This window comes from Gavialis gangeticus, unplaced genomic scaffold (assembly GCF_001723915.1).
Source record: "Gavialis gangeticus isolate Ggan-Ray unplaced genomic scaffold, GavGan_comp1, whole genome shotgun sequence".
NCBI lineage: Eukaryota > Metazoa > Chordata > Crocodylia > Gavialidae > Gavialis > Gavialis gangeticus.
In genome coordinates, this window is record NW_017729024.1 from 108,207,639 (window position 1) to 108,217,652 (window position 10,014).

At 37.8% G+C, this 10,014-nt stretch overlaps 1 protein-coding gene across 5 annotated transcripts in view; it reads right to left on the minus strand.

Moving 5' to 3' along the window:
• CNTLN (centlein) overlaps nucleotides 1-10,014 on the minus strand; it is a 474,592-nt gene that overhangs the window by 56,836 nt on the left and 407,742 nt on the right. For all 5 annotated transcript variants that reach the window (XM_019517543.1, XM_019517544.1, XM_019517542.1 and 2 more), the window contains one exon: nucleotides 1,408-1,599. In XM_019517543.1, the coding sequence (XP_019373088.1) occupies nucleotides 1,408-1,599 (192 nt within the window). The remainder of the gene's footprint in view (nucleotides 1-1,407; nucleotides 1,600-10,014) is intronic.

The window sequence follows — 10,014 nt, forward strand, 5'->3', positions numbered from 1 at the left end:
TTTTGGTGCAAGTATCATCAAAAGATACAGGGGAAAGTGTTCTAAATTCAGAACCTTCCAGGTAAAAAGCCTTGAATGTAACACATTTATTTGCAATTATTACATCTCTATATGTAATATAAAACATTTACAACATACAGGTAGTTTATACTGCAAATATATGGCCACGTTCTCAAGCCTTCTATAAGTTTTGGGTTTTTTTTAAACTCAGTCCTTATTCAGGTAAAGCTTCCATTAAAATCAATGAGACATTGGCCTGAACAAGGATTTAGTACTGAACAAGGATTTAGCTCACAGACAAAATATTTTAAATCATCAGTGTATTGTTAAAGGTTAGGTGCAACTACCCTTCATTCGAGACAGTCGAAAACAAGTTAAGCTCCTGTTTTGTGGTTTGTGTCTGTGGAAGTGACAGAAAGGACAGCTGCTAAGCAGCAAGGAACCAAGGAAGCACTAGACACAGCTGGAACATGCAGTAAGAGCATAGCTCTGAAAAAGCTGAGAGGTTTTTTTGGCAGAGCACTACCTGAGCAATGCTTGGAATTATAAGCTAAGACACTGCCGTTCCTGCTTTGCTCACTGAAATTTAAATTTACAAATAGAAAAGGATTGCATCAAACATGTACCTATCATCAACTTCTGTCGGAAACAATTGCTGGGAGCTTAATTTTTTACTAACTGCTTCAGCTAAAAAGAAGTAACAATTCCAAAACTGAATTCTTAATAGTTTCTTATGCCAAAAAAATCTTACAATTTAAATACAGATTCTACTAATCATTGGGTTGTCAAAACTTTTTTTTAACTTTAAAACATTTAACTCATCTTTAGTATGAAGTATTGAAAACTGATTTAATATCTGATATTGGGCTTACATACATTTGTTGCCAGCTATTTCTATTCAATAACATACAGTCCCCATATGAACAGATGATACTGATTTTAGTCTAAAGATTTCATTGTTTCTACATGAAAAATGGTAACTTTGGAATAGTGGGCATTCATACTTTCATCACGATGATACAAAACAAAAAGAGTAACATGAGTGATGAAACCAGTGCATCTCTATCTTAATGTTAATCACAAGTCACTACTGCTCAATGCCTTCTCACAGGAAGCTTGGAATCATATAGCTCTACAGTACTCTTAACAAGATGATTTGCCATTGATTGTAGTCCATAGTTTTTTCATCTGGCCACATCACCCTGTAAAAAGTATTTAACTTCAAGTTTAACTCATTTGTTTTAGATTATATATTTACCACTTAAGAACAAATATTACCTGGCACCCTACGCTGCTAGTTATTGGATAAACAATATAAAATATATCTTTTCATATCTCTGTGACAGCTTTGGAAATACAAAAAAACATGAAGTTATCCTAGTAGATGGATCACATCTGTTCTCTCACCTTTAGTTTACAGCGTAGCTGCTTCATCTTCAAATCCATGTTCTTTAAAGGAGTTGGTGGTGTGGCTTCAGTCTCATTAGAAGTCACAGGAGATAGATCTTCCTTTACCTTCATAGCTTGGGACACATGCTCTAATTTTCCTTTTAAATCCTCTCTCTCTTGTTGCAACTTGGCCAGATCAGAGGTTAATGTCTGTTTCCAAGTCCAAGTAACAACAATCAGTTACATTCAAGAAGTGTCTCTGATCGGTCATAACAAGATATATACGTCTATGGGTTAGCCTTAGAAAAGAAACAATACACCTGTACATTGTCTGTATTCTACATTACATATTGGTTGATTGAAATCATTTGTTGAGAGGACTCAAGGGGAGGGAATCAAATCTGGTGGTAAAGAGAAATAACCAAACATAAAAAGGTTTGAACTTTTAAAAAGGCACTCACGAAACCTTAAAAGTTTGATTGCCTGTGTTGAGAATTGTCCCATGGCAGGCAAAAAAAATCTTATTATAGGGAGCTGTAAAAGAATAGCAGTATAATAGTGGTAACTGTTAAAAAAGATGTTTTCCTGGGCTGTCTCTGATTCTACACTTATTTCCTGCACTAAGTATCAGAAAATACCAAGGTATCTCAGATACCACTGTGCAGTGAAAGGTGGTTAAATGTCAGTTCTGTTTTAATGGTGACCACTGCAAGCTTACTTGAATGCTCTGTTGACAACTGCTGTAAAACATACATCCTTTTCTTGGCTTTTGTTTTGATATTTGTAGGGCTTGTAGAGGTTAAAGCAAAATGAACCAGCTGCACTAAATAACTTCTGGTTGGCTGGTCTTTACTCATGTTGTATAATTCCTTCTCTTTCACATATATGCACCATAGCCAGGGAACCACATATTCCATAACCTTGATTCTAGGGCTGATGTACTTAACTGGTAAAAGCCAAGCTGGAGCAGGACAGGATAACAGATGTTAGTTGTTTATTCCACTGGGTAGGTCTTACCACCCTATACTGCAGCCAAAATGCTTCTCATTTAGCAACATAAATGTTAAGTCCAATTAGCAGACGAGGCTTGTTAGGGATTTAATTCAAATAAATAACATGCAAACAAACTATCTAATTCTTATTGCACTTGATTGACAACTGACAAAGGCCATTTAATCAGTGAAGCGGTATATGAAAATGGTCCTTAAAGACATCATTTTAAAAATAAAATATTTGCTTTAATACTCCTTTTGTGAAGAATACGCAGTGAACATTATTTTGCAAAAAGGTAGCTGAAATAATCTTTATGCCAGTGCACATCTTTCACCAGTCTGTAGTCAGCAGAAAGCCACCAGGCTTTAATGGCCTGACAACTCTCTGGCTCCTTAAGAGGGTAACTACAGCACTATTTTATTATTCCAAAGAAGTTTATAATATGGTAGTTTAACATAAGGAACAATTAGACAAAATGGTACTGAAATCTCTCAGAGGGGGAAAAAATCTTCTTCTGTGAAGAATCCCAATTAGAAACCAGAAGAGATACTACAGCTTTAAAATGGCTAAAAGTATACCTAATTACATGATGTCAGATAAAAGAAATTAGTAAAAGTAAACAGAATATATTGGTAACATTTCAAGAGAGGCTAATATTTAGATAAAAGCAGAATTTTATATTGTTCAGAAGTTGTTTGCAAAATTCAGTGATTCTTAAAATATAAACAAATGCATACATGTCAACACACATATTTAAATCATCTGAGAGTTTATGAAAGAAAATACAACCAGGGTAAAGAACTCACTTTCAAAGACATTTTTGTGTCCGTTGCAGACAGCATAGGGAAGCTTGAAAATTTTCAGTGATATTAAAAATTATTTATGGATACAACATAATACATTCTACTATTCAAACTAAATACAAATATCATGGCTTAGATACTCTGGGGAAATTCCACAGATCATGGCCATGGTATATATGAGTGCATACATGTTACTAGCATTTGGATAAAAGGGTTAATAATTCCATGTCTTTCCAAGTTTGCTTTAATTTTATTATTAAATAGAAGAACAATGATACTGATGTATATTTTGATTGGATGGATTTTAATCTTTTAAAACTATTCTAATCTCTCACTTCTTCAAATGAACACAATGTCGGGGAAAGACTCAAAAGCAAAGGATACTTTAAAAATGTACAGAAGCAGTGTGGAGTAACTACAAATGTTGGGTTAATATATCTAGCAAAAGCAACACTTCCATATGCAAAATGTCATTGATCAGTGTTTCTATTTGTAAGTATTCATAAAAATGTGAAATGTTGCCAACTTTCTGGCTGCTCAGGCAAGAATTCTACAGTTAGTATTTCTACTCTTAAAACTATCTTTCTCTCTTGTGAATAGAATCAATCTCTGTATTGACAGGGAATTAAAAAATACAGCTAAAATGAAGTAAAATGAAATCCCACCACCTAAAAATATGAAAACAATATATACATATGTCAGAAATTAAAAGTAATTGTACTCTATGCTTAGCATATGATCATATATAATTTTTAGAGACAAGAGAAATACAAGCATCTAAGCTTCAAAGCCCCCCAAAAAGTGTTCCTCATACAACCCCTATATGGCCTTGAAAATCTGGTACTTCAGACATGAAAACGAAATAAAAACTCTGACAATGCGATGTTCTATTTCTAAGCTGGACCAGAAACCGTGAAAAAACTCCCAAAAGTTCTAAAACGTAGAAGTTATTAGTCATTTATCTAATAGCAACTTTTCTGAATGTTTAGCAAGTACCACCAGATCACTCATTTATAAACTATTTTCAGGCAAATGCAGTTATCAGCAGCCTACGTGCTGTTTCACAAAATGTCAAGTAAATGAAGGTAATATAGAGGACTTTTTACCAGTGCTTTAGCTAGTTGTTAGACTTCAGTAGCCTTTAGAGACCATTAAGTACCCTTTGGCTAATTGGCCAATGGTAGATTAATCCTCTTTTTATTCTAGAAGCACTATTTTAACACTCTGTGCACTCCATCAGTGTAGTATCTGAATGACAAAATAATATTGTGCATGAATAATAAGCAGGAAAGTTAAATTAACTTTTCATATTTCACATGCCATACCTGTGTGTCAAGGATAACCCCCCCCCCCCCTTTTTAAGCCACTGACATTCAACTTTTTTAAACAACCTGATGTTGACATCTTATTGAGGTGAATCTTCCTAATTACTGCTAATTGCCTATCAAGAAAAAAAAAATCTTTCCTTGAAGTGCAGTTGTCTAGTATAGATGAACACAGCTCCAGTGAGCATAGTAAAGACAGGCATGACACTTGAGGTGTGCTACATTATTATGTCATACTAAATATGGTTTGCAATTAACAAAGCAGTTTTTAAGGCTGTTTAACACACTGAAAATGCCAATCTCTCATGAAATGTTTAAATTACATCCCAGCAGAGGAATACAGCTATAGGCTCAAGGATGCAGATAAAGCTCTCTTCGAAGGTATTTTATTAAAGAAAAAATATTTGTCCAATTTGCAGTCTCTCTGGTAATATAGCTTCAGTTTATACGTTCTCTGAAGCATCTTGTACACTGATGATTACAGAATAGCTCTTCTGTATATACAAAAAATACTTCAGTGATTATTGGCAAATATTGTTATGATGATTAATAAACACAACCCTTTTCAATTATTTGCATGCTCGACAGTACCTTTAAACAAGCTGAATACAAGCGGTAATCTTGTTCCAACTACTTTGAAAAAGCAGGTGTTTTACCTGAATTTTTGTTATATGGATTTGTTATTACATCAAAACATTTTCAATAGAAACCCAAACACATCAAGCAACGTGCAATTAAAAAACCCTTGGTATTTGAGTGTTAGAAGGTAAAAATGTTTCTTTACTCAGTTAGAAAAAACTGTAGAATACTTGCATTTTAAGATCCACGTAATCTATTCCTTAGAAAATACTATTCCCTCAAACAATTGAAGACTAAAATAAAGTCTGAAGCAATGCTCAACTACTGAAAAAAGTTAAGAGCCTAATATATATTGGGCTCAATATTCCATGCTGTACTCACAGAAATCTATAAAAAGGAGACCAGTTTGAGTAAGGATTGTATAGTCAAACAAGAATTATTTTATAAATTAAGGGAAATGAGAGGAATATTGAAATAACACAAACTATAGATAGTATTTTCAGATCTTATGGAGCATTACTGAACAATACAATCTTTCAGGACAGTGGCCTGGTCAAGATATCTGTACCAGAGTTGTTGATTTTGACTAGCAGGAATTCATAGACCTTTGCTTCGATTTTAAGTTATGTCCCCATCATGTAACTACAGTTGGTGTATCCAAGAGTCCAGTTCTGTAAAACACTGCACTGAGATGCCCTTCATCCATGCAGATTCCAATACCAGATCGGAGCCTTAACCACATGCCTAACTTTACTACTTAAGTAGTCCACTGGTCAGGTCACCCCTACAACCTCAAATGTTCCAGGGGCTTCCACCAGACACCCTGTGATTGCAGTAATGCCCTATAACCTGGCCCGGAAATTTCCAGTGTCCTCTACTTGCAACACCAAGACTGTAGCCATGCATCACCTGCTCCTGATGTTTCCAGAGGCATTCACCTTCTTTGTCCTAACTTGGATGCTCAGTGCCCACCCGCCCCCCACAAAGTGCCCTAGTACTCCAGAACTCTGAAGCTGTGGGCCAAAAGAGCCTTGCAGCATGCCATGTGCCCTTGGTCCACATCCAAATGAACACAGACTTTTGTTTCTCCAGGGAAAAGTATTAGCAGCACACCCTGTGCCACTGCTACTTGTCCCCAGTTGCATGCATTTGAGCCAGGAAGTCCCCACAGCCGAGAGCCAAGGGCTCTGTCTTGGTGGAGGCTGGAGCCATGGGCTCCATCTGAATAGAGGCCTCAGTGGTACCGGGGGGTGGGGGTGGGGGGGAGATCTTCGGTGTGCAGTGCATCACAACCATCACACACAGGCAGTAGTCAGGGCTACTACTATGCCAAACCTTCTCTTCAGGCTGGCCATCTAGAGCTTTGTGTCCCTCCTGCTCACCCTCCTGCATTAACTCCCATGCTGGGCCCAGAGCACGCCTGTTTGCATGCTCTATTTGCTCCAGTCACGTGGCTCCCTGGAGGGCTGGGCCAAGTAGGAGCTGGGTGGGGGCATGACCCTCCTTTTTTACTTTTGTGAAATTAATTCAAGGCAACAAAATTATCAAGAAAAGTTCAGTGATGCTCAGAGTCTCAGTTATAATATGCACTTACATTCTCAGATAGTAAGTGCATATTGTAACAGACATTCATAAGTGAACATGTAACTGTAGTGCAAATCAGGCTTTTGCATGACTGGTGAGATACCTACATAGATCCACGCATTCAAATAGCCAATATTTACTTGCACTTTGGGCACTTGTGCACACAAGCCAGGGTTCCCATTTTACCTGCAAACTTGCGGCCACAATATCCACACCTCTATCCAGATTGAGGTATGGTGACCACAGTATTGTATGCATGCTCTTTTTGTGAATCAGAGCCATATTTCTAGTGCATGATTTTTTGCATTTTGGAAAAACAGCAGAATCCTGAGGCATTATTTCTCTAATTTACCAAAATTTACCAAAATTTCTCTAATGTACCAAATATTAGGGAGAAGGGCAACTTCCAAGAGCTGAAAATTATAACTTTTTATCTTGGGTCAGTGATAGCATTTGCCATATCCCCCTGCTTAATCTTAATACATCTAAGCACTGAAAATAAACTACTTGTGTGAGAGCCAGTCAGGGAATTTCACAATCCCTACAACTCATTACAAATTTAACAGCAGCAATACTAAGTATTCATATGTTTCAGATAACACATACAAATAAGCTGCACTAAAACTCATTAGGGGAAAAAATTAATAATGCTTCCATCTGTTTTCTGTATAGCTCACATAAAATACAGAGAAATGGAAATGAACACATTATTTTAAAGAATGTTTATATAGCTTTCTTTTGATTTTACTAAAATAATCTTCCATGTATTTTTATTTCCAAAGCACACAGTATTGTATTTTTAAAAATGTGTGTATTTTTAAAGGGAAAAAAAAGCCTCACCACTGGCAATAAGGAAACAAAATAGATGAAAAGATGCTAAACATTCAGCCTTACAACTACCCATTCTGCCTAGAGAGTGGTTCACTCTGCCTAGTAGAGTGAATCATTTTGCGCTAGAATTCCCCTTGACCCCAAATCTGGGTTGGCATTACTTTGAGTGGAAGTTTTTAAAGCTAGCACATCTTTTTAAAATCTGACCATGTCTTCTGCTTTTCCTTTTGTTTGCCTTGGCTTGTTGCCTTTCTCCCCTTCCGCTGGCAATGCTTCCCAATCCTTTTTTGGTTCTGCTATCACATATTCACTTTCCCATACGGTATCCACCGTATAATCCCTCCCTTTCCATCTACATGCCAAAATATTCAATGTATCCATCTTCTGAGGTTGCAAGTTTTACTTGCTCGGTCATGCTGGCCATGGCTTATGTCAGACCCAAATCCGTAAGAAAGGTTCGTATTGGAGATAACCTGTAGAAAAGATACCAAATCGTAATTGTGACCTCCCAAATCTCTTTGTTTTCCATAATGCAGATGGTCCCATTTCTGTCAACCTATGAAAGTCAGTTGTATTGTACTAGTTGAATGTCAGTTTGAACATATAAACTTACAAACAGTCATACTGGACTAGCAATATAGGTTTTAAAAAAAACAACAAGCAAACCAAAAACTAACAGTTTAATAGGTATCTCAATCTAGAGAACATAAGCATTAGCATCTACCATTAGCTTGGGAAGAGGTAGATTCAAGAAAGAAGAAAAGTGGAGAGGGGAGGTCAGTCAGCCAGGACATTGTCCCTGGATGCTGCTTGTAAGACTCCTTATATATATATTGGGTTAGTAAATTTCTGATAAATTTTAGGTTCCTTTCCTCTCTAATAATCAGGAGGGAGAAGAGGCTTTGAATCCGCTCCCTAATTAAGAATTCCCTGACTTCAGGGCAGTTAGAGGACCTCTGTTACTATATCATTTCCCAGCTTCTTTTTTTTTTGTGGTTCACTTCTGTATAAGAAGCTTTTAGTAAAAGGTTCTGCTGCTACTTTTACAAGAGGCAGCAGCAAGGTGTTGACCTGCTTCATAACAATTTTACAGTTAGGGTTAGTACAGCAGTGGCAGAGGCAGTAGAGCTATCTGCTGACTCAGGAAGAGAGTGCATTTTATATTTGATATATATGCCACAGTTGTTTTGCAGCCATAAAGATCTAGATTACTTTAAAGTGTTGATTTTTTTTTTTAAAAAGGAACGTTTAAATTATGCAGAAACTGATGCCCTGGGCTTCCTTAACTGCTAGGGGAATGCTTCCACTCATCACTAGCAAGTGTATTTTTTGAGTTTTGGATAAACAGGTAGCTAAAAGCAGTGTAGCTGAGGATGACAAAGTTAAGGATAGAAATACCTTGACACACATACAGAAGTTGATGGTAGAATCTGCACACTTTCCCCTGCTGAGAGGGTAAACAAAGGCAAGGAATGTTATTTCTCCATCTCATTGCAGGGTGCAGTGATAGTAGAATCTGTTTTTGCCCTTGTGTGGGCAGTAGCTTTCTGTAACAACTCTGCACTCATTCCACCTCATACCTAGCCCCTTCAGCATTACAACACATGCGATGTGTAATTTCAATGGCAAAAGATGAGCACAGCCTCTTTTTCTCATACAACATTTCATAGTGTCTTCACTGAATGGAAAATGCCACTCCTCTGCAAGGAAGTTGGGATGTGTATCACTGAGAAACTTAACTTTGTGCTCCTTTTTGTAGTACAGGGGCACGTCCACACATAAAGGCATGTGTGCTTGCAGCTGCTCAAATAACAACAGCACAAATTTGTGTCAGAGATTTATGCCTCAGCACATGTGCCTGAATATGCACTTTGGTGTGAGGCAAGTTGTGCCACTTGGGGCAAACTGACCCTCCCCAATTCCTTCCTGGTGGGCAGCACAGGGCTACTTGCTCTCAGGAGAAAGCAGCTCTCTTGCTCTACCTGCTCACAAGGCTACTTGTTCTCCTCCCTAGTGGGCAGCACCAGGCTACTTGCTCTCTAAGGCCCGGTCAGTTTACATATGGGGACACTATCCCTCCCTGTGCCCGATGGACTGCTTCAGCAGCCCTTACCTAGAGTGGACCCTGAACCCTCTATCCACTGCAGCAGTGTGGCAGCAGGAACTGCTGCCTGACTGTGAGCTGCTGTCACCTGTGACAGTATCCGCCCTCTTGGCTCTGCAGCCCCATGGCTCTTGGCCTCAAATGGCCAGGAGATCAGCCACCTCATTTGCCATCCAGCTGGGTTCCTGCTCACAGCCCTGGGCAGGTTTCTCTGCCTGTGTCCTATCACTTGCCTCACTAGCAGGAATCCTAGTGTTCCCTGTTTAAAAACTGCAAATTCTCTGACTAAAAAAAATCCCAGATTCACTCTTTAAAATACCAAAATCCTTTTTCTTCCATGATTAAAACAAAACACTACTACTACTACTACTACTACTACTACTACTACTACTACTACTACTACTAC